The sequence below is a fragment of the Nelusetta ayraudi genome, unplaced genomic scaffold (assembly GCF_046127955.1).
Source record: "Nelusetta ayraudi isolate G7.1 ecotype Tasmania unplaced genomic scaffold, CSIRO-AGI_Nayr_v1 ptg000004l, whole genome shotgun sequence".
In the NCBI taxonomy this organism is placed as follows: domain Eukaryota; kingdom Metazoa; phylum Chordata; class Actinopteri; order Tetraodontiformes; family Monacanthidae; genus Nelusetta; species Nelusetta ayraudi.
Window position 1 is genome coordinate 16,218,113 of NW_027466054.1, and position 25,420 is coordinate 16,243,532.

Below are 25,420 nucleotides of genomic sequence, written 5' to 3' on the forward strand. Positions count from 1 at the left end.
CATAAGCTTCCCAACTTATTTGTGGCACAGAGGCTGAGATGCAACAAACGCCGGAACGATTTCCCTGCTATGACTGCCTTTGACCGGGAAGTGACGCTGTAACCAAACGTTCTTTTTTTGCGTAGCGACAATCCCTCCTCCCCCAAGGAGCGAGAGAGAGAGAGAGAGAGAGAGAGAGAGAGAGAGAGAGAGAGAGAGAGAGAGAGAGAGAGAGAGAGAGATGGTGAGGGAGGAGGTGTGGAGAGCTGCGAGCCTCCTTCCCTCCTGACGTCTCGCAGAGAGCTGAGCCCTCCGCAGGCGGCAGGTGTGTATGCGTGTGCGCGCGCGCCGACTTCCCGCCGATGCTCGGACCGACCACCTCTGGCTCCACGGCGCCGGGATTCTACAGCCGCAGTGCCGCCCTCACGCTTCCGTCTGCCGGGAGGATGCTGCAGGGGTAGCGGAGAGCCGCGGATCGCCTCTCCTCCGTCGCATCTCGCATCTGCCGGCACCGTCAGCTGTTGCTCTCGCCGAGAGTGGAGGAGCAACAGTGAGAGGGAAAAAGGTGCGGAGAAGAAGAAGAAGACGAAGAAGAAGAAGAAGAAGAAGGAGAAGAAGAAGGAGAAGAAGAAGAAAGGGCCAAACTATGCGAGCGACTTTCTGCCGGTGACCGTCTCCCACCGTCTCTCAGCGTTGACGAGCAGCGCGGATGCGAGCGGAGGTCGCCGGCGAGCCTCTCACACAGCAAGTCTCTGCGCTTCGTCGGTGCCGGGCGAGCCGTTCCGATGGAGAAGGCGACTCCTCCTCCTCCTCCGCCGCCCCAGCCCCAGCCCCAGCCCCAGGTGCAGCTCTCCATTGCCAAGAGCGAGAGTCCGGCGGAGGACATCTCCGGCCTGAGCGACGAGGAGCTGCTCAAGTGGACCAAGGAGGAGCTGGTGCGGCGGCTGCGGCGCTCCGAGGCCGACAAGATGAGCGTGATCCTGGACCACGGCAATCTCATCCGGGAGGTCAACCGCAGCCTCCAGCTGCATCTGAACGAGATCAGAGGGCTGAAGGTGAGGGGAGTGTGGGCGGAAAGGGGGTGACGGGGCGGCGGCGCGCATTCGATGAGGGATGAGATCATAGGTTTGGAGGAGCGCACCTGAGAGCGCGCGTGCACGGCGGCTGGGAGTGAGTGAGTGAGCGCTCCCTCGTTTTTTTTTTTTTTTTTTTAATTTTTATTTTATGATGGCCTCGGCAGACGCGGCATGAGAATAGACGGCGCCGGGGCGGAATTCCCTTGCAGGCCTTACTGAAAACCATGACGATGACGATGATGATGCGTGCACTTCTTGTGTGCACGTTGGACCAGCAAGCTTGTAGCATTCAAACGACCCAACTTGCGCTGAGGAGATTGAATTTGGGTTTCGAAGGTCCCATATAACAGCAGTTTTTCGATTTCTATTTATAGTCCAAGGATCCACATGAGCAACATGGTGCAATTCATTGAAAAAGGATTTTGCGGGAAAGTGGACAGGCCTCTGTTTGGCAGCAGCAACATAGAACACTGGGTTTGGTGTGTTTGTTGAACCCCTCAAATGTTGATCCCCATGTCAAATGCAAGGGGACAAAAACACAGCTAGTCTCAGACTAGTTGAGCGCACACCTGGCTGGAGGTGTGGCCACTAACCTGGGAGAGGTATCAGAGAGTGATTTGCACCCTTAATGACATCACAAAGGGCAGATCTCCAGCACTGCACCTTGAACTTTTCTGGAGAGTTCACACAAAGACTTGGATCTTTAAAATCAGCTAACATTGGCATCAAGGCAGGTACCAGTGCAGCGAGGCTGAATTCCATTCTGCTGGTGATGAGCAAGACATCTCTCTCTTTAAAAAAAAAAAAAAAATCAACTGCTCTTTTCTCGTGCCAGGATTAAAATCTGGCATCCAGATATCTCTCCCTCTCTCTCTGCCTTGGCCGAGCACACCTCATGTTCCTGTAAGCTGGGTGCTCATAAATCTGCGCGGGTCTGAATCGGTCCTTGCTTTCTAAGCACACATGGGGTAACCTTCAACCTGCTGCACTCTGTCCAACCTGCTCTGGAACACAAGCAGAGTTCCAACAGTGTTCCAGCTCATGCTGTAAGACTAAACCAGTTTTACCGTGTAGCATCAGCAGCGGCCTGTTCTCCAGGACTTTGTCACCTCCTCGCACAGGCTCCAGCTAGCTAATTACACAGGAAGGAGCCAGATGTTGGGATGGGGAGGAAGAGGGGGTGCGGAGGGGGTGGGGTGGGGAGGAGCAGCGAGCTCTTAGGGAGGTAATGGAACGGATGTTTTAAGTAAACGCTGCTGTGTGTAAAATGTCCGGTGTGTGTGTGTGTGTGTGTGTGTTACACTGCGGCCGCACCTCCGCCTTGTTCTTACTTTCTGTGTGTTACACACTGTGTGTGTGTGTGTGTGTGTGTGTGTGTGTGTGTGTGTGTGTGTGGCCTCTCCATCTCCAGCCGAGCGTTCTAATCCTGTATTCCACATTAAACGCTGCGCGGCAGTCGGCGCGGGGCTTTTATGGGAAAAGGTAGAGAGGATTAGGATTTCATCTCATTATATCGGCGCGCAGCATTGGAATGATATCTCAGAGGGCAGCGAATGAATGAGAACAATGGCTCCAACGATTTACTATGAAATGAAGCGGCGGAGAAGAGAGGCTCTTTTGTTCCTCCTCCTGAAAGCACTGCGTTGCATTCGTCCCCTCATTTATTTCACGCTTCAGGCCGCGCGCAGTTCAACTCAAGCCGCTCTTGTTTTGTTTCCTCCCTCCGATTCCAGGACGTCAATCAGAAGCTTCAGGAGGACAACCGCGAACTGCGTGACCTCTGCTGCTTCCTGGACGACGACCGGCAAAAGGGCAAGCGCGTGTCCCGCGAGTGGCAGCGCCTGGGACGCTACAGTGCCAGCATCATGCGCAAGGAGGTGAGCCTGTACCTGCAGAAGCTCAAGGAGCTGGAGCTGCGGCAGGAGGAGGTGATCCGGGAGAACGTGGAGCTGAAGGAGCTCTGCCTGCTGCTGGATGAGGAGAAGGGCGTGGCGGGCGGAGGAGGAGGCGGCGGCGGTGGCGGCGGCGGACCCGGAGGAGGCAACGTGGGCACGGTGGGCTGCCGCAACTCCATCGACAGCCAGAACAGCCTGCTGCTGGTGCCCGGCCACGGCCTGCTGATGAGGGACGTGGGCGACGGGAGCAGCACGTCCAGCGCCGGGAGCGCCGACAGCTCGGACCACCCCCACCACAAGCAGCAGCCCCACCTGGCGCCCGGGGTGAGCGGCGTGGAGAAGGGCAGCCCCGAGCTGGCCCACAAACCCCGCTGCAGCAGCATCAGCGGACTGGGGGGCATGCAGGCGGCGCGGGACCGGGAGGTACCCAGCCCCGAGCACCCGGCCGGGCGCCACCGCAGCACCAGCCTGGAGTATCCCTACACCCTGCCGCAGCTGTGCCGGCCCCGCTGCGGCTCCATATCGGTGCCGGACCACAGCCGCGTCATGAGGGGCCTCAGTCCGGAGAAGTACGGCAGGAACTTTGGGCCCCGCAGCCCGGAGAAGCAGCCCAAGCACCACAGCTCCGACCTGGTGCTGGGACAGAGGCAGCTCTACCTGGGAGGGGGCGACAGCGCGGAGCTCTACCAGAGGCACCACAGGGGCAGCATCAGCAGCGCCGGCTGCGGCAGCCCCGAGCCACGGCTGGCGCACCTGGGGGCCGGCGAGCACCACGAGAAGAAGGGCTGCGTGGTGAAAGGCGGGAGCCCCGAGACCCACCGGCACCAGTACAGCATGAGTCCCGAGCAGGGCAAGTTCGGGAGCCCCGCCAGGGAGGGACAGAGGAGGCTGGCCGGGGAGGAGCTGTCGCCACATCACCGCAGCATCTACAACGGGATGAACGGTAGGTGAGGTGCGTGCGTGTGCTGTGCGTGTGTGTATGCGTGTGTCAGCCATGTTCAACTCAAACTTTCGTTTCTGTCCGCTCGGAAAGTCTGGTGCTTTTGGGGAGGTGTGAAAAGAAGAAGCTAGCTAGCTAAAGTTTGCCTCCAGTGCAGGAAGTGGGCTACAACCCCTGTGTTGCATTTTGGGTAAACACCACCAAAACAAACGTGTGTGTTTGTTGCAAGTTGCTTAAGCAACAGATGGGCGCCATTTCTTGTTAAATTGAAAATCCTCACTACTTCTTGATGTGGCGCCATCACAGGCAAGGAGGGGAACAGGTCAGTGAAAAAGTTTGGTTCTTTGGACCTGTTCTGGTCCTGCGAACCAAACCTTGTTCTGGAACCAGCTGAGTGTTGCAACACTCGTCAAATTGAGTCCACCAGACTATCAAAGTCTGGTGGACTCAACTGTGACTCGGATGCTTCATTAGAATTCCAACACCGTCTGCAGTCGAGTGAAGGTAACACACAAAGCCTTTTTTAATGCACTTATTTTTTGATTTAGAAACTGCAGATACTCTTTCTTTGCTTTCTGACTGCTCAGATTTTTGTGTTTTTTTGTCCAGCACCATTGATTTTTCTTTTGGCTCTCTCATGAGACATGTGGGCAGACTCAGCGCCGGAGAAAGAAATAAAATAAAAATGCAGGGATATTTTTTCTTGTGCGCGTTTGTCCCGCGTCCAAGTTTGAAAGATCTTCATCTGGCAGAAGGGAGAGCGGCGCGAGTTAAGGGCGTCAGAGAGAAGGTCGAATATCAAAGTATCAGCTTGGCTGCTGTTAAAATACCCCATGGTGGCCGATAATGATTTGTAGGATCCGAGGGGGGGAGGAGAAAAAAAAAAGTGCTGAGTGGCTCCGAGCCGGCGGGAGCTAAAGGACAGAGTCGTCAAGGTGAAATATCTGCCTGACTTTGCGATATAGCGGCCGAAATTAAGGGGAAAAAAAGCAGTACGAGCGAAGGCAGCTAGCGGTTAGCGGAAGGATGTCGGTTACCTCGTCTCTCCGACGCTTGCGTGTTACCGAGCGTCGAGTCGCTCGTGTCTATTGATCCGTTTGGAATTGACATGTTTTGGTTGCGACAATCACGGAGCAAGGGCACAAACCTCACACTTGTGTGTCACACTCGCACACTTTTTTTTCCCCACCATGCGGAGGCCATTGAATAATCACATTTTCACCTCTTTGCTTTTCGTCTGTCACTGCGGCGCAGCAGATTACATGAATAATTATCCGTTCTGCCGCCAGTTCAGTGCGTGGCAGGATTGTTTTAATTCTTACGCCCCCTGCAGTCTGGTCAGCTGAATATCGTCCCGTAAACTTCAATTGTCCAAATGATTGGATCCCTCCCCACTGCTGGTCTCACCTCGACTTTAGCAGGAAATTACAATAATGAATCAGGTGAAGAGCTGCAGCGCAGCCACTGCAGCGTTGCAGTGAAACACCCTGTTTCCTTCCTGTTCCCCCCTCGACGGGTAGCACACTCACTACAAAGACGTGCACGCAATTTGTACGCCATTTGTATCACCGTTTTGCAGCTCGTCCGGAAACTTCAATCACAATGTAACTGGAGAGCAGTGGGAAGTTTGTGAGTGGCTACAAGCTGCGTCATTGTGTGGCGGAGGATTTCCTGGTAAATTTCTAGAAATGCTCCTCAGAAAAGGAATTTTTTTGGAAATATTCCAAATTGGAAACGCGCCAATGGGAATTTATGGGAATTATTGGGAATGTGTAAGCCTTCACTGCAGATGGGGTAGTTTGCACAAACTGCATCACATCCAAACATAAATATAAAATTTGTTTTTCATCAGCGGACGTCCGTTCACAGTAACACAGTCAAAAAACATTCCAATTGATTTTTTAACTGCTCATGTGATTGAAGAATGCAGCATGCATGGACGGGGGTGTGGCCTCAACGGTCCTGCAGTGAGCAGCCTGCTGTGCGTGCACTGACTCTGGTTGCTTTAACCCAGCTACTGCTCTCTGAACCCACCATTCGGTACATTTTATCTTTATATTCCAACCTTCCAACTTTGTTGAAAGGTTGGAATCCTGCAACCCACAGCGACGACCCAGTCAGCTGCTCCTTTGCCACCGAGTTGTGGAAGGTGTGTCGCTGCTGCTGCTGCTGCTGCTGCTGCTGCTACTGCTGCTGCTGCTGCTGCTGCTGCTGCTGCTGCTACTGCTGCTGCTGCTGCTGCTACTGCTACTGCTGCTGCTGCTGCCTGTCGACGGTCGTGTTCCTGGCAGGAAGCACTTCCTCCCCGAGGGACCGCTGACAAGGACGCTCACTTCCACTGTCACTACATTGTATTCACAGCCGGATCAGCACACGCAAGCAACACTCGGAAGAGGCCCAGGCACGAGAACAAGGGGATTTTTATTTATCTATTTTATTTTCCGCCGCTCCGTGGGTTGCGGATGTAAAATGATCTACGATGAAATGTTGGCGGACGGATTAAAATTTAGATTAAGTGGCGTGCACTAATATAAAGAAAAGAAAGGGAAGGGGTCGATTTGCGAGACAGAAGAAAAGAGAGCAGCTTTGTGTGTCAGCCGCCGGCCCTTCCGCACTGTCATGTCCTTTTTTGGATGAGGAGGGAATTTAATTCCTGTGACGATGTAGTACACTCCACTCACTTGGATTATCCTCTAAGCCCTTTGCACAGTATTATTTCATTTTTTCATTATTTTTTTTTACGTTTGTGTGTGCATGCATGCGTCTGTTTGTGTGTGAGTGATTTGAGTGTCCTGTCCAGGGCTGCCGGAGCTGCACAGTTTGCTTTTATTTATTTAATTTTAAATTCAGACAAATGAATGTCTCATGTTCGTGTGCCACTTGACAGCGCCGCATCAGCTCAGGCCCCTTTAAACTGCCAACCAAATCCCAAATGAAAGCAAAACAACACTGTGACCTCTGCAGCCCTTTTCTCTCTTTTTTTTAAAGTGCAATCTGCTTTTGCGTCTTTTGGTGAGCTTATCACACGTGTGAAGCAAAAGGAGTGGAATCCCTCCGGGGCGACGCTGCCGTTTGTTAGATTAGCAAAACAGCTCGGCCGTTTATTAGACAGGAAAGACGGCTGAATAAAGAAAACCTCATTTTATCTGAACTCCATCGAAATAATGGGATTTTGCAGCCAAAGGAGCTTTTAAATCGCACACATTAAACTCAATGCTATGCAGACAGCAAGAGGCTGAAAGGTGTCTGCAACAAGGCGTGTTGATCTTCACATCAGCAGCAGCTTCATTCAACAAGTGGGGTTGAGAAACACCCAGAAATATTCTCAATAATCCCCAAAGTTGAGAGAGCTAACAAACCTTTTTTTTTTTTTTGGAAAATTTGAGTTTTTTTTTCTTTTTTTCAGTTTTTGCCCTGTATTTGAATTTCTTAAAGTGATATTCTTCAGAATGCACATGAACAGGATTTATGGAAACTCAACTAATGACACCTTTCCCTGCCTGTGTCGGGCGCCCTTGTGCCTGTGACCCAGAACGCTGAATGATAACAATACATAGTTAATACAAGCTATATCAATACATAATTCCTGTGAGGCTGCACGCAGACCAAACCTGCTGCAGGGTTGCGAGCCAGTGCTAGTTTTTACTAAATCAGCGCAACAGAGGCCTGTGTGTGGGGTCGAGCTGTTGTGAAGTTTGTCCTCTTTGAACAAAATCAATGTTGTCATCACGCCTGCAGCCTAAACACAGCAGCCCCCTTCAAAATAAATGGGACAAACCAGCGTTTTAGTCTGATTGCAGCCTCGTAGCGGTGGATGATCGGCCATTAGGAGCGTCGTCTCCTGACCCAGACTGTGTGTGTGTGTGTGTGTGTGAGAGACACTGTTGGTTAAGCCTTCGGGATCTCCACGCTGCGGGGGCTCTCGATGAGAAAGAGAAGAGACTTAATCATGTTTTCTGCTTTAGCAATCACAAATTCTGCGCATTAGTGTAAGCTGCTCAGATGATCTGGAAAAAAGCACAGCTCTGTGTGTGTGTGTGTGTGTGTGTGTGTGTGTGTGTGTGCGTGAGTGTGTTTGTGAGTTTACCTCTGCCCTTCTGATACCAATATATGCCACTCGCACACGCACACACACACAACACGCGCGTGCACGGTGTGAAATTTATCACAGCAGCCGTTGATTTAGGCGAGAGCCGGATGTGAAGCTCCGGCCAGTAAAATTTAATTATGTTAAATCTGTAAGTGGATTTTTATTTTCTCTCGAAGTGAAAGATAAACCAAACTAACAAACGAGCGCACTCACTTTATTGCCAACAAGAGGGAGTCGTTTCAAACTACGTTGTTTCCATAACTGCAGATTTTTTTGTCCGTTGTGAGAGTGTGATAGTTTACGCCCTCCCAAATAATGCCAGATTCCAAAGCCATGTAGGCTGAAACAGCAAAAAATTGCACTTCACTACCACGTCCCCTTGCGTGACGTTCGACTGCTTTGTCGTTTTAGTGCCGTCTTTCCAAAACCTTCCTTGACTTTGTGTTTTCATTTTGACCACCATAGAGAAGATCCAAACTTAGCCCGTAGCGCCGTCATGGAGTTGTGCTTTGGATAACTTTCACTTCCGCTCCTTCCCCACGACTCGACGCCACCGCTATGGGCTGAGAAAGTACCGTCGGGAATAAGAGTTAGCGGGTTTCCACGAACGTTCAAAGGCGACTGTGTAGTCCTTTGTCAAATGCAAGACATTTACAAGACCTTCATTGACGACTTGATTAAAGATACAGTATATACCTCAATCTGTACCCAATATCGATCGGAGACCTCGTATCACTCCTCTCCCCACCACCAAGACATACCCTTGCCACCGGCACCACACTGCTAATATTAAATTTCCTCCTATCGTTCGTTAAAAGGTCTTTACTGAAGGCGTGTTGGGCCTTTAGCATTGGCATGTCCCACCCTGCTTTCCGTCCCCTGATTTCACAAGACAAATGGCGGTTACATCCTGACTCTCCATCTGCGCCCATGAAGCATTTGATCGCATTACCAAAGATCATCCCGCCGCCTCATTGATTTTCATTAATCCCCATAATTGCGCCATCACTTGGGGCCATCCAGCCGTCCTCCGGTGCCTGTTGTTCAGGGACGACACCCGCCTTCCTGCCTTCCTGCCCACACGTGCGCTCGACAGGATGTCATCGCCGAGGCTTTTGCCCACAGATCCTGTTCTCTGCCACTCCACTTTCACTCTCTCTGCCCTCCTTCCCTCCCTCCCTTCCCCCCTAATTGGCCGCCGGTCGGAGCGGGCAGCTGTCGGCTGGAAGAGGGAAGACTCTGATTACAAAGCCGTCTCTCTGGAGCGGGTCGGTGGATGCGCCGGTTGCCAGGCTGAGCCCGGCAAAGAGGCTTGAGGACGTATTTGAGTGGATTACCGACTTTTTCTTCCCCTCCTTCAATCTCTCTCTCTCTCTCTCTCTTTCCCGCTATCTGTCTTCCTCTCTGCGTCCCCTCCCCTATTCTTCTCCTCCTGAGTCGTCTGCCAAGGCGACGGATGGGAAGTAGCTCCCCCTCCTCTTCTTGTCCTCCTTGACAAATCGTGAAGTTTTTCGCAGCCCTGGAGAAACTCAAATGTTTGTCACAGCTGCCCAACATGAAAGGATTCCTCCCGACATGAGAGCATTAGGCTTCTCTAATTTAAATGGATTAGTATTATTACCAGATAGCTTCATCTGCAAGGCGACCATCCCAGACTTACCTCTCATGCCTTGGTTCTGGAGTGACAGGCTGCCCTGAGTTTAACTTGTTTCGAAGCCAAATCCCTGCGTTTCTCCTGCCGTCAAGTCGGGAAATGACCTCACACGCTGAGACAAAACACAGAACATCTGCTTCATAGTATTGTGAGGATCGATGCTCTAGTATCGATACTCAAGATGGGTTTGTTTTAAGATCAATTCTCTCCTGTATTGCCCATCCTAGCCAGTGTATGCAGACACACTGGCTCCCGTGGGCAAGGTATTGGTATTGGTATCGGTGATGTCACCTGGCTTCGCTGTGGGACGGGAAGGGAAATCAGTGGTATAGCACATCACTACTGCTTCATATCATAAGAGAAGAGTCGAGTAACTCATTTTTTTTTAAGTAAAATAAAGCGTTCAGGTTTCAGCTCCGTCTTGTCAATGTCCAATAGAAAACATTTTTATTTATCCTTCATCCTCCAGTGGATCCCATGATAAATCTGCCTCACAAACAAGCCTGCAGTGCAGTGAAGCGTGTCCAACGTTCAATAGAATTGCTGCAAAACTACCGTGAATCTGGAGGTTCTGCTTGAACGTATAGACAGAAGGATCGTCCAATCGCGAACGTTTGCCTCTTTCTTCAAACTGTTTTTATTGGCTCTTTATCAGATGAATACAAGAGGATTTAGGAAACATTGCACGAGATGTGCTAGGCAGGGTGCAGTAAGGGAAATGTTACTTGTAAAATCCTGCCCAATTGCGCCTGAGACTAATTACTCCAAAATGTTCCTTGCCTATGGACCGACAGAGCAGCCATTAACCGAGCTCTGCGTGATTAGCTTTTTTTTTTGTTTGTTTATCCATCTTGGTGCACATCGGCCTCATCTCTAAACGAGCTGCCTTCAGCCTCGTCTCCTTTGTCTTGTCCTCATCTTTGCAGACGAGACCTGAAATGTGTTTACCGTTTCTGTTTTCTGTTGGCCCCTGCTCCTCGTTATTCCTGCCAAAATTCCTCAAAAACAAGCCTAATGTCACGGTGGAAATGGAGTGTGAAATGTCCCCGGCGAGAGGACAAAAAATGTATTTATGGTGAGATAAATTATAAAGTAGTGGGAGAATAATTATGTACTGCGGATGCGGATTGCAAAAGTTTGAGCGCAGCCGGTCCTGCTCCCCGTGAAAACCATCAACCGATCTTCATTTTTTACGAGCGTGTCGGGCGGGGGGGGCGCGATCGCCAAACTTGCAGCATTCCCCGCGAGCCGGCGCTAAGTAGCTGCATGAGTTATGGCGGCAGGGCCGCTCGCCGTTCGTTGGCGTCACTCGGGCCTCAAACCCCAGAGGTATGTGACAAATGTTCCGCAGTAACCCCAGTCATCCGCTAGACACGCACACCCGGCGGAGCGGCGAGCGGGCTTTGTCCTCCTCTTCGGCCCGCCGAGCTGAGAGGGAATCCGCTTGCTGGGCCAAGTAATTAACTGGGAGCTGAGCGGCAGCAGCGCCGGAGGCCTGGGGGACCCTCCGTCAGACCCCCAAATCACCGGTGGTAACCACATTTAGAGCAGCGGCGCCGCCTTGGCCGTTGTGTGTGTCGTGACGCGCGGTGGTGGTCGGAGGGTGAGTTCGATCCCGTGTCGTTTCCTGAAACTGACTGGAGGTAAGTTTGCTTTTAGGCAAATGCAGGTTGGCTTCTTCCTCTTCTCTGCCTTTTGACTGTTTCCTTCAGGGGCGACCTCGGCCAATCATCTGCATTTATCTGACCCCTCCGATCCCCTGCATCCTTCTTCCCCTCACACCAACTAACTCCAGGTCCAACTTTCATGACATCCATAAATCTCCTCTCTGTTCCTCCTCCAGGCCTTCTGTTGCTCAGTATCCTTCGGCCTCGATCCCACTTCTACGCAAGGTTACAGCTTTTTTGAGCCATCCGAAAATAAACCTGCTCTCAGCAAACATTTCTCAAACTTTGGGAAATGTTAACTGTTCAATAAATTGTCATGCGGCATAGGAAGAAACAAAGCAAAGCATTTGGAAGAATTCCAAGACTACCGACTATAATTCCTAGTGATGCGCGGTATATATTGTGCGACACTAATATTTGCCGATATAATTTCCCTGCCCCCTCCATATGAATTATTTATGGAAAATAAGCTCATATGAAAAGGGGATGATTTCCGCAGACATTAGCATCCTGGTCTCTCTCTTGCTGTCTTTCAACTGCGCTAAGTTTGTTTGAAAAGCGCATATGCGACAAGTCACACAGTAAACTAGTGAGGCAAGTTTTAACACACCCGGGTGTGCATGTGCTGTGCACAGCGCGAACATCAGCCAACATGCCAAGGTGAACGAATGTCTAACACCGTCTTAGGGAACATGGATTATCGGTGAATGGATGTTGGAATGTTTGTATACAGTGCGTCAACTAGCAATCTTGGTTCCATGCATTTTCATTAGGTCGTAACAAGAGTCAGTTGTCATGGAGACTGATGAAGCCTCCAGCAGCAACGCCCTCCCTATATGTGAATTTCTGTATAAATAGAAAAAACCTGCCAAGGAAGCGAGAAACACTTTTCCCCCTTTACCTTTCAGTCACGACTCGTCTTTGTCGGCGCCCCCTGCCACTTCCGAGCCAAACTATAAATATTAATGCAGGTGACACCTGCGTCGGAGTGACAGGTGCGCCGCTGCTCAAACAGCCGGTGATTTGTATTGTGTGGCGCCTGAAAATCTGCCATCATCTGGTCATCGGCACAAACAGGCTCACCGAGCAAATGCGTTTATGAACTTAGACTTGAATTGTTTGGTTTTTTTGCACCCTGATGCCTGTGTGGTGCATTTCTATCACTGATCCAGTGGCAGCGGCCTAGTGCTGATCTACCGCTGCCTTGACGCTGATGCTTCTTAAACTTCCGCCATCTGTTAACGCCTGCGAGATAACACAGCCATGGCGGCCGCCGACATATTAGCCACCCTGGCGACGGAGCGCAGGATGCAGCTCTCCATTTCCTGCAGGATAAATTCATCCCCGCACACGCAACTGTGCATTATGTGCATTTGATGTGATGCATTTCCCATTACCACTGGAGGGAGAGAGGGAGGGAAGGTGGAAGGATGGATAGATGGATGATTGGCATTGCGCTCGTTACGTTGGTATCAATCTTCTCTCTCTGTTTTCCTCTCCGAGATTCCGGAGTCACTTTCATTAGCTCCTCTTCCCGCCACCGCCGCCCCAGACTGACTGGCTCATTTCCTGTGGAGTTACAGAGAGGGGGAAAAAATAGCGGGGGCTACATTTAATTAGCACTTTGATCTGGGTTTTTTGCAAGAGCTTTAGCTGCAGGTACGCTGTGTAATTGAGAGGATTTCTGGGGGTCAGTGTGAGTTGAGGTTGACTGTTTGTAATTTTTGCAGGCTAAAAGCAGGCTGATGAATTTCACGTCTTTTTCATCGTTGATTGTCACTCACTGTCACAGTACCTCATATCCCCCCATTTCACTTTGCTGTATAAAAATGATAAATCTCTTAATTCAATCTCGTTTTTTTAAAACATAAAAACACAACTTCTAGGTTTACACTAATAAAACAATCACTATAACTTTGCCCGACACCTGGCTGGCTCTGATGACAATGAAATCTAACATATCGATCGAGGCAAAGGCCAATGGAACGTGTTTACAACTGCTCTTGACTTTTCCAATGATCTAATACCAATCGGCTTCCTTCCTTGATGGGAGGAAGGGAAAGAAGACCAGGAAGAAAAGGAAAGGAAGATGATGTTAAGAGTTGTAAACGGTGGCTGCTGCTAAAGAGCTCAGCGTTGTGCCGCCACAGAGACGATTCATTCGGAACGGGTTTGAAACTTTCGGACTGACTTTAGCGAGGGTCACACTGAGCCCTGCTGCGCGCTAGCATCTATAGCCGAGCTGCAGCGTTCAGCCATGACGCGACAAAAACTGCAGAGGGAGTGTTTCCTGTCAAAAGCTGAGAGGAGTGCAGACATCACGTCCAAGAGAGTAAATCAGGCAGCAGGGACAACAGGAGCTGCCGAGGCTCGACGTGACGAAGAAGAAGAAGAAGAAGAAGAAGAAGAAGAAGAAGAAGAAGAAGAAGAAGAACCAAGGAGGCGGGAAGCAAAAGAAACACAGAGAAATTACCCACCGTTTGTCTCATCCCCGGCCATCTGAGCCACACACACGCAAAGACAAACACACACACACACACATACACACACACTACTGGCCCTACTACATTATTCACCAGCGCTGAGGATTGACGGCTGGTCGCATGTTAAAATAGGACAACAGCAGTTTATCTTGCAAATGTCTTCTTAAATATTTCATTCCACCTCTGAGAGCCGGAGCCGAGCGGCACGTCTCTGCGGTCCCGTGTAACACAGGCGGAGGGATGTTGCAGGGGCCTCGAAGAGGCGGGGGCGAACAATGAAAAAAGAAGAAAAAGAAAAAAAACAACAAAAACACAAAAGAGAAGAGAAGCGTGAAGGAGCGACGTCATGGCAGCCGGCGTTGCCGTGAATCTTTTTCCGACTAAACTCCGCTTGCGTGCAGCGGATTCCCGCCTCCCGGCGAATCAGATCTCGTCTCTCTTGGCTTGAATGCTTAAATGTCGACGTGCGCTGCCAGAGCCCCGGTTATTTCGGGTGATATTAAAACGTCTGCGCGTGCACGCTCGTGCACGTGTGCGCACGCTCGTGCAGGACACCGCTGCTCCGCTCCACCTTCACTGACCCTCCTTTTGGCCGCTCTCTCTGACACTGTAGATCGTTGCAGCTCTGCAAGTGAGTTGCACGGAAACGTGCGCTCTCGCAGACACACGCACGCACACACACACACACACACACACACACACACACACACACGCACATACACACACACACACACACACACACACACACACAGCACTCCAATTATCCGTCTCTACTTCACTGGCTTTCAGACTGGTCTCTCTCCTCGTCGTCCGGTCGACCCAGCTCTGACTCCTCTGATTCCTCCGACTCTACCGCAGCCGACCTGCAGCCGCCTTCACAGCGCCCCTCAACCCCCCCTCACCTCCCGTGCTCGTCAAAGAGAACTTGTCGTTAATTACAGCAGCGCCGGTGCTCTACCGTCCGGCCCTCTCGGTTCTCGGGGCAAAGGGAGCGGCGCGACAACAAAACTAATCAAAATGCCATTAGAGCAACACGGTGAGGCGGGAGGGGGGGAGGGGTGGGGAGGTGAGAGTGAGGGGGAGGGTGGGTGTGGCTTTGCAAGCCTCAAACTCAGCGTCGAGGTGGAGCAGAGACGGGTTCACGGCCTGTGAGGCGGAAGAGGTTTCTGCATCAGATTGACATCACAAAGGGCTGATTTCCACAACCGAGTGCCTGAGCGAGCGGCAGAAGAGTGTTTGTGTTGCGTTGGAAGGTCAAAGACACACCACAGTTGGAAAACACTGGTGGCAGTCATAGTATATTGCAAGCGATACAGGACCTTTAAATTCTTTTTGCTTGTGAGTTTTTGTTTTTTTGGGTTTCTTTTTTTACCGACCCTGGTGGACACAGGACGCTGCATGTTGTTTACACTGGGAATCTTCCTGAGTCAAACTGTGACTGACTGACTGACTGACTTACTGACTGGCTGACTAACTGACTAACTGGTAGACTGGCTGACTGGCTGACTGGCTGACTGACTGGTAGACTGACTTACTGACTGGCTGACTGACTGACTGACTGACTGGCTGACTGACTGACTAACTGGCTGACTAACTGGCTGACTGACTGACTGACTGGCTGACTGACTGACTAACTGGTTGACTGGCTGACTGGCTGGCTGACTGACTGACTGACTGGCTGACTGACTGACTAACTGGCTGACTGGCTGGCTGACTGACTGACTGGCTGACTGGCTGACTGACTGACTGGCTGACTGACTGACTAACTGGTAGACTGACTTACTGACTGGCTGACTGGCTGACTGACTGGCTGCCACAGTGAAGGTCACTGGTCCGCTGGGCCTCCCTGGACTTCCCTGCACGTCCAGCCTGAATAATTTACGTAGCAGTTTTTTTTCCCGGAGATCTGAGAGAACGGCCATGTGAAATCACCTCTCATTGATTCAGTGGTTGGCAGGACGATGAGGAGGAGGAGGAGGAGGAGAGGGGGATGATGGGAAGGCGGCTGGCCGATCAAAGAGGATGATGGCTCCGAGGAGACTCCGGCTTCACGTGTTTACCGACTCCCATCCCATTTCTGGCATTTTTCAGTTTTTACAGTTTTCATACATTCCATTTGGAGCCACTTTAAACTTTATTTTGCTACCCTTAAATCATTCAGCAAAATTTCTATCTTTAATGTTGTTTTTTTTTTTTTTTAAGCGGACCAGTGTTGAGTTGACTCCACCTCCCCTCCGTCACCGCCACGCCTCATCTAAGATGAATGGGTGGGCGATCGGGGAGGAGTGAGGCGGGACGGTTATTTATTCAGCCGAGGCTCCCCGGCCAATCTGCCGCTTCTCGTTCAGAGCAAATTTAGAGCCTTTAGCACCGGCGCTCCTGGCTGCACACAAGTGGAATTTAAGGCAGCTTACAGGCCTCCCGTCACTCGGCCAGTAATCACATTATCTATATACTCTTGCTGCCACCCGTCTGGATCTCCCCCCCGCTCCCCTCCCTCTCTCTCTCCTCCACGCATCTCGCACATCCCCTCAAATCCAATTTGGGTCTTAACACTCAACCCCGTAACCCAATCAACCAACACCCTCTGTATCTTTGTGTGTGTGTGTGCGTGTTGTGTGTGCTTTTTTTCCTTCACACTCTCTGTAACTCCCCTTCAAGAGGTCACAGACGCTGGCAAGTTACCAGACGGAGGCGGAGCTTCGTTACACATTCATTAGGTTCACCGTAACGGGATTCCCTGGCTTTCTGTGGCACAAGACACTGGTTCGTAATCCGGTGACCTGCCCCAGAGTGTGTGTGTGTGTGTGCGTGTGCGTGCGTGTGTGTGTGTGTGTGTGTGTGTGTGTGTGCGTGTGTGACTGCTGACCTTGAAACAGCAAATCCATTCAAGGCCAACTGTTTCCCTGCTTCAGACCCATCAGCTCATCAGGCCCCAGCAGCAGCAGGTGTCCATCCGCCACGCCTGACGTCAAAGTGAAAAATGTGTTGGAAATTGTCTGGGAATTTATTCAATTCTTAATGTTTTTTTTCCATGTGTCTTAAGCTGTAACATGCAAATGTACCCTGTTGGGATCAAATATAAAGTTAATCTCATCCACTCTCTTTAAACTGGATTTCCCAGCCCAGGCTGTAAAATCTGTCCTGCGTCTCCATGCTGTAGTTTTTCATACTGTACATATTTGATTGTATCCAGTGCTGCAATGCACACAGACGCCAGATGGACACTGAAACAAAAATAAATTAAATCAGTCCTGTTTTAAACATCTCTGGATGTCCCAGACAAGACAACATCTGTGCAATAAAATGGGCAATGACACACGTTGTCACATATGTTGACACATCTGCGCAACTGCAGCTCGTCGACTTCCTCCTACACACTGAGGAAGATTTACAGACGAGCGGCGACATTTCGAGAATCCTGAGAGTTCAGCCAGCGTGTGAAGAACCTACGACTCCCCTCCTCCAAGTGCATCAGACGCACGGCGGCGCCTCAGTTCTTAACCAGCCGACTGAACAGAGGAGCTTAAAGTGGCCTCGCAGGGACGGCGCTCGGCAGAGCTCAGGGACGCGACGCGCCGCAGTCGAGCTGCCTTTGCATCCAAATTGACAACACAAAGAGCGGCGTGACGATCAGATGAGGTGAAGAACATCACGTCTCAACTGCTGTGCCTCCTTCGTGCCTCCGCTCCCCATTTCCAGCGTCCAAAAAAATGTGTTTAGACTCTTAATTTAGGCAAAACCCCGGTGCAGCAGCGGCCGCCCAGATACGGAAGTTTGAGCTCTTTTCAAGTGGAGCAGCGAAACAGCAGCTTTTGTTTTGTGTTTGCACTCAGAACAGATGAAAAAACTGGGCTGGGCAGGAACTGTAATAATTAAATAATCACAAGTTGATGAAAGACACTGGAGGAACACTGACCACAAGTCCTGGACTCAGATCAAGGAAGATCACAGGTGGCTGTCAACACATTTATAGTCTGATGCTGCTTTTTTTTTTTCACTTTTGTTTTTTCAATTTACATGAGAGAACTTTAAAATGTTTCCCTACAATTCACTTTGAACATTGTATGGAAACTCAACCAGCATGCTAACTAACACAGGTCCTATTTGAAGGAGCATAAAAACGTCCTTCCTTGATTTTATTTCCTTCAACTGTCTCTGTGTTTTGAGGAACTCACTGTTGTTGAAATGATTCCCTTCCCTCCCTCTTTGAGGAGTTTTCATATCCGTGTTGTCTTAGTGGACCCCCCCCCCCCCACTCTCCCTCTCCCTCCCGGAGGTGGATAGTGGAATCTTTCACGGAGTTCCGTGGTCACAAGAGCAGTTATGAATTTTTAATGAGAGATGTAACCGCGCCAGGGAGAGGAAATGTGCTGAAAACATGATTAGAGGCTGACGGGAGTATAGAGCCACTGGTCGAGAGAGGCAGGGAGGAGGGGGGTGGGGGGGACCAGGCTGCCGAGCGAGAGTAAAGTATTTGTTTTAAAGGGCAAAGCAGCTGAGAAACAGAGACAGAGAAAGTTGGACGGCTGAAGGCATTTTTAAAATAAATTTAAAACAAATGGCAGGCAGACCAGATGTGCCCACAGATTCTGAGATGATGTGGACGGAGCGAATAGAGAATCCTGTTGGTTTAAAATCACTAAAAGGTCAGTGTCAAGATGCCTGACTGAAACACCTTTCACAGAAAGAAGGGGTTGATTTGATTTACATCGACCATTTGCCACTGGAGTTTGGAGGAAATGGGAAACTCAAAACAAACAACTTATTAAAGGTTGACTCTTATTTTCTTTTGTTGAGACAAATAAAGACGGAATTATGTTACCTGCTTACGTTTTTAGTCTAACTTATTAAAGGGATCATTCACTCAAGTTTTCACATTTATTTTGATGAGATTCTGGTGACCAATTCTTTTTTTTTTTTTCTTTTCTATTAATCCATGGAAGCAGTTTCATGGAGTATTACAAGAGTGGAGCATTCTAGCCTACAGACTTTCATGAAGCCAGGTACTCCAGCACAAATATGCAGCAGATGAAAAACACATGATGGGCTCATGTGGTCCACTTTGTCTCAACAAAGCAGCGCTAGTATCACGTCTTTAGCACTTTAGCACAAAAAAACGGGTTAATTCTTTTCTGCTGGTGACATTTCATCTCTGGTCTTTTAAATCATTGCGCACTTCCAAGAAAGAGGGCGAAAGACAAAGACTAGCTAGGCTAGTTGCTAATCTGAGCTAAATGCTTTGCTAACAGTCTTAATCCCTGCTCTAAATACAAAGCACATTGCTTCCTTTCACTTTCATGACACGGAAGCAGTTCAGCTCACTTGCCTTCTGCTCATCTCAACACAAAAATTTCTGATTTCCTCCACAATATTGACCTAATTAGTCATTTTTTCCCCCTTTTGTTTTCCTGGCAGCCTGAACGGATAGACGTCTGCTGTGAATCAGACTAAGTGCGATTCGCTTTCCTCCACATGCAGCTCATTCTAAATCCCTTCTCTTCCTCTCTCTCTCTCTCTCTCTCTCTCTCTCCCTCTCTCTCCTGCTGTCTCTCTGTCACAGCTCTGATATCCGCCGGCTGCTGCACTAACAACTGTAGAAATGTCAAGCTATGGGACAGGTAAGAACCCCCCCGCCCTCCCGCACCTTGTTTCATTTTTTTTTTCCTTCTGCAAGCCTCTTTTCTGTTAATTAGAGTCAGTCAAAGAAGGTCACTGGTATCCACCAGGGCCTATGATCCTGTAATTAGCTCCCATTATTCTATCTCAATACAAAATGCCCTTACTTCTAACAGAAGGCGCAAAGCCACATTTCTTTCACAGTTAATACAAAGCCTGCTTTTAATTTTTTCATTATGGAATTTAATATCATATCCCTGTAATCACACAGACAGCCGGGGTTGGCTAAACAGAGTTGATCTGAACTAGAATCTTACTTATTTATATTCCGAGCCTTTGATCAAAGAGTTCTGTTGTGCAAAAGGGAACGAAAAAGAACAACAAAGAAGGATAGGAAGCAACCGCAACCCTTGCTAATGCTAAAAAAAAAACTAGCACAGAAGCTTCAGTAGCAGCAATTTTACCAGAACTGGGTAGTGTTTTCACATTAAGAGAAAATGTCATCCAATGAAGCACTGCTGGTCATATTTTCACTTTACTCCTTATTTCTGACTTTGGTATGAGTTTAGTTAAACTACATTATTTTACTTTTTTTTTTTTTTTAACTCTTATTATTTGCTTCTACTCTTAACTCCAGCCTAAATCCTGACCTCTGACCCAAAGATGAAAAGTCCCTACAAAAAAAATCCCCCAAAAAACCTCCTATCCTCACCGCTCATGGACGCCTTCTAAGATTCTGTTGTGGCGCATTGTCATTGCCCAGGTCAACATAGCGTCTCTGGGCGAGCGCCGTCTTTGCATGCCTGGTTTATCCCGAGTGTAATCACAGGGGCGGCAGGGCTTACCGAGGTAGAGGTGACCGCTCCCCGCCCTCACGTCTTGCCTACATCTTCAATCAGGCCCCAGCGGGAGGACGAGATGGCCGCGTTAATATTTAATGGAGGCAGGACAAGATGCGTGACTACCCCGAGAGGACGAGTGCCGGTCAGGAAACAGGCGCTCGAAAATTCCCTGAATAGTCACCAATGTAGGTTAGACACGTTCTTGGCACTCTTCTTCACAGGACCTTTGTTCTACTCTTAGAAAAACACTGTCACTCTCTTCCCATTCAGGTGAGGAGTAAAAACTGGTGCATTTCAAGTCGGGGGATGATTTGCAAGCTGTGAGAAAAGTGTAAAGGGCATTCCAGGAATGCAGACTGAAGTAATTTCCCCCAAGATCTGAGCTGCGTTGCAGTAAAGTGACAAAAAAGAAAAAGAAAACTTTTTTCACCAAATTCTGCAGTCGTCGACACTTTCATTTGTCCTTCTGTCCATGCATTCACTCAGCTTCAAGAAAGCCAACCACTATTCTCGGTTGCCAGATTGTGAAAACCATCCCTCAGTCTTGGAGAATCAACACATGCATTCATTTGAATGTATTTGCTTGCCTCAATATTATTGCCTCTAGATGCGGCTAAACCGTACACACTGGTCGTTTAAGTGTAAATTCTGTCCTGATCTCGGAGTGAATGAAAACCGCTTCAGTATTCCGGCTCCGCCGCCTGCATCGCCACCGCCTGCATCCCCGCCGCTCAGACGTGCCTCCTTGTAATTCTCGCCTCTTTGCTCGCCTTCCCGCCAGTCAGAATGACTGCAGTCAATGGAGATTTAAGGGGGGATTTTGTTTGTAATGCTAATGGCCGAGCATCCGTCATCGTAAAAGTGAGTAATGTGCTGCGCGCCGCTCTGCGGAAAGCCAGCGGTAACGTTGCGAGCGGCAATTTGTCAAAAAATAATTGCGGGCCTGCTGTCCCTTTGGAAAGGAAGTTGCAACCCTGACTTCACTCAGCCTGACAGGGGCGGGGACGGGGACCGGTGTGGGGACGGGGGTCCGGAGGGCCCTCCACTCAGGAGTGTTTGTTTGTCCGGTCCCAGGAACGGCGTGAATAAATTCATCCTGACTGACGGCTGCATTCACGGCCTTCGATCAGCGTTTACAATCTGGTTCAAAGAGGACGAGTGTCTCTGAATTCCTTAAAAAAAAAGAAAAAAGAAAAACAAGAAACTGGCAACCGACCAACCGAGTTTCTGTCCAATTTTGACAGAATCAAACAATTCCGAAAATGGTTTTCCACACAAACTGCGTTGATCAATGTGAATACACTCAGAACTCCCGCAGTTGGAATCCAGGGAGGAGGTTTATTGAAGTACCTGCTCAGTGTTTGGTGGAAACAGCTGCTGGTCCTTAGATGACTTTGTCAAGATGCGGTGCTAAGCAAATAATTCCAAATTGAATTCACAGTTGAAAAAACAAAATTCTAATTTGCTTCAAACTGTTTGTCGGGTATTTGTGAGTGTCTTCTGACTTCTTGTGTCCCTGTGCAGCTTTGACGCCTCCTCCTGACCCCGACTGAACCATCGAGGCTCTTCAAAGAGGGAGGGAACAGCTGCTGCTGCTGCTGCGACGCCGCCCGCCCACATCTCCAGCTTTGATGGACACCCGAGCTCTGGGACGGCGTCCTCCACGCCAGCGGCGGCCTCGTCCGTGTGAACGCGTCCGCAGCAGCCGACCTCCACATCTTCATTCCTTCACGCTGAGAGTTTCAGGAGGGGCAGGAGGAGGGGAAGGGGGTGGGGCTGCTTTTTTTGGGCCCCAAACTTGTGAAGACTTGAAGACTTGCCATAGCAACAAAAAAAAAACTAGAAATAAATAGATAAATAAATGGGATGAGAGTGGAAGCTGCTCCCTGCCAACTGTGACACCCACCCAGGGCATCAGGAGGGATGCCGGAATTAGCCGTAGTTTTTTTTTATTTCATTTTTAATTTTTTTCCCCTGCAAAGCCGCCAACCTCTCTGTTTACGCAGGCGGACTGTCGGCGGAGGAGCACATCGAGTCAACCAACGTTTGTACCACCTGTCGGTCCTGAGTCCTTTTTTTCCAGCCCTCCTTCTCCTCCATCTTCCTCTTCCTCCTGCTTTGAAATGTGTAACCAGGCCGCTATAATCTACAGCTCCGCCTCCTGAATCTGCCACGCCGTCGCCGTCGTCGTCTCCCCCTCCTTGTTCAGCTCTCTAAGCTGAGTTAAAAAAAAAAAAAAACAAAAACAAAAAAACAAAACATCAACGTATACGTCTAAGATGTTCTAGCAAAGGAAATCAAATGATACAGAACAAGAAAAAAGAAACAACCTCTTCCTGTGTCTTAAACCGAGATGGTCATTAATAGCTGCTGACAGATGTTCTAGTTCTATAAGATGCAACGTTCAGGTGTCATTTTTTTTTCTCTTTCTTTTTTGTATTATCTTCTTTGCTCCCTTGAAGCGCCTATACCGAAGCTGGGGATGAGATTCTACGTTTTTTCTCCATGTTGTTTTTTACGAGTCCAAGTAAAATGTAGATTGTTGGATTAGTTTTCTATATATATATATCTATCTATATGAATATAATAATATGGCTATTATTTTTGACTTACTGGTATATTAGAACAATTATATGAAGATGCAAATGATATAGATATATATCTATATATATCTATGAAACAATAAACAGAATTCTTTATGTAAGAGCAAACCTGGCGTCCAGGAGTTTGTTTCAAATGACACCTTCAATCTGTCCAACTGTGATGAGCCATACATGATAAACTGCTGCAGAAACTATAGAAAAAGAAAAAAAAAAAAAGCACCACAACTACATCCTGTTTCTATGTCCAACAATAGGAGCAAACTAAAGGGAATTTCCTGTTATGTCACAGGAAGTGGGGAAAAGCCACATTCTCCTTTCCTCTGAAGCCATTAGGCGTCCCTCACATCCTGCCCGGCGGCCTCCGTCTGTGCCGTGAAGCACAATGCTGCGGATGTCCGACGCTATTGTGCCTGTGTGGCTTGTGTGGGAGGATTGTGTACGTGTTTATGCAACAAGTCGCTGCCAAAACATGTCAGCGTTGTCAACATCGTATTTGTGACTCCCCCCTCTGTATCATGACTCAGAGAATAATGGAACAAAACAGACATCAGCTAATTTTACGCAATAATTATGAACCCACTTCCAACTGTAAAATTCTTTTTTTTATGACGACAACAAGTGTCTTGGCTGTCAGTCATGCAGTCGATTTTACTGACTTGTGAGTCACGATTCCTCGCCTCCGTTGACTCTTTAGCTACTTCTGGCAAGCTCATTGCAAGGAAGAGACCTGACAACATGTCGCTATTGAGCAAAATTCTGTTCTAGCTGCATTTGTACAAATACGTCAAGGTTTACAGCTGTTTGAGGCCTATGGTTTCCTGTTTCACCTGAGCTCCGCAGTTCCACCCGCTGCTGGGAGATTGAGTTGTGAACAAACAGATCACTCAGTTGATCACAGTAGCCCGACCCCATTCCAAAACCTAACAAATCACTCCGTTGCAATGGGAGTCAGGGGACCTTGTTTGTAAGGGTGTCGTATGAACTCGAGCCAGTAAAAATAATTTCCGAACATATCAATGAACTCCTCAGAAGTGAGAAGAGCCCAACCCTTTTCCCACACAGTTCTGGAAATCAGCCTTTTGTGATGTCACAAAGGGCACGGGTCCACCAGGTTAGTGACCACGCCGCTAGCTGGGTCGTAGTTCGACTCTCAGAGAGCGCCTTGTTCTTGTCCCCTTCCAAACATGTGGAGGGTCCGTCAAAACATCAACACAAGTAAGCATTATTGCAGGAGGCAGTAAACAACAGGCTAATTATGCTGTTTTCAAGTTCCGTGTGGAGTCTGTTTTTGGCAATTAATGCGGCCACCGCTGTGGTCTGGGTTGAAAATGAAAGATGTGCACAAAGTGGGACCTTTGAAGTTTGTGGCAGTGAATCCTGGAGTCCAGACACACAGTGCAGTGCAGGTCTTTGGGAGGTAGCAGCCAAGCCTGACTGGCTTCACAATGTGTTTCTGGACATTAAGTGCACGGAGGTATTACAGCCAAACTTTGACAGCAAAATGTAGACAGGGTCACAGAGGTCGCGGATAAAACACGAGAGCTTTAAGCGAAAGAGCGAAAGGCCAGCAGGCGGCTGATCGAGTTAAGAGGAGGTTTCAAACTGAACGCCCGCTAAATTCCACCGGTCGCTGGATGGAATCTGTAGGATATTTGAAAAACACAGCATCACCCCTGGAGCGAGGCTGCGGCGCCGCACTCTACCGCTGTTTATTGACTTATTGACACTTTTGCAGAGCGATATTTTGAGCTGCGGCTGGACGGGTCATTGGTGAGAAATCATCAAACCGCACTGCAGATGTTTATCTACCCCGGCAAGAAAAAAAAGAGAAACTGTTAAAGGTTTGGAACCCTGTGGAAGCTTTTGCGGCAACCTGAGAAAAAGCAATAAGAGGTAGAAATGTGTAAGGTTGAGAAAGTTAGCAGAAGGTCGTCAAAGCTGGTTGCTTTTCTCTGGGTGCAAAATGAAAACAAGCGGAGGCTGATCTGGTTTGATGTGATTGCTCAGAGTGATTAGGCTTTACTTATTTGGCTCAGAAAAATCTCTCTAATGAGGACGCTGGTGGCGGCGGCTGCTGCTGCTGCTGCTGCTGCTGCTGCTGCTGTGCTGGTGTTTAAAGCGGCGCCGCTGATGTCACACACACACACACTGTCCTCCTAAGGGACGCCCCTGCTCCGCCCCGCTCCGCCCCGCCGGGACATCTCAGGAATCCGGCGGTTGATGGAGTCGACTTATCTGAGAATCTAAATCTGCAACTTAGGATCTGCGCTGGCAAGTCGATGATGAGCAAGCCGACAAACGACAACGCAGGATGATTTTTGCACAAACAGCTGCGTCGCTCAGACGTCAGGTCGACTCTGATCAATCTCGCCCGACCGTCTCGCTCGGCCTTCGGCGGACTGCAAGACAGATGATAGGAGATCGTTTTTCACATGGGTGCATCTCAATGGCATCCTTGCCTACTCGTGTGTGCACGTCTGGAAAAGGGGGTCGGTGCAAGATCAAGGGTGAGTTGTGGGGCCCACAGAACACGAGCAGTAGCACTTGGTGTATTAGCCAATCAGAACGAGCC

At 49.2% G+C, this 25,420-nt stretch overlaps 1 protein-coding gene across 5 annotated transcripts; it reads left to right on the top strand.

Annotated features, from left to right (window-relative positions):
* Positions 1-218: 218 nt before the first annotated feature.
* On the top strand, positions 219-22,956 carry ccdc85al (coiled-coil domain containing 85A, like). Of its 5 annotated transcripts, none has more exons than XM_076038219.1 (4): positions 219-1,034; positions 2,789-3,897; positions 19,348-19,405; positions 21,770-22,956. In XM_076038219.1, the coding sequence occupies exons 1-3, from the start codon at positions 765-767 to the stop codon at positions 19,373-19,375; spliced, it is 1,407 nt and encodes a 468-aa protein (XP_075894334.1). In that variant the 5' UTR covers positions 219-764; the 3' UTR covers positions 19,376-19,405; positions 21,770-22,956. The 5 variants fall into 5 exon arrangements, with proteins under 5 accessions (XP_075894334.1, XP_075894345.1, XP_075894329.1 ...); XM_076038214.1 differs by having other exon boundaries at positions 220-1,034; positions 2,789-3,893; XM_076038230.1 differs by lacking the exon at positions 19,348-19,405.
* The last annotated feature ends 2,464 nt before the right edge of the window (positions 22,957-25,420 follow it).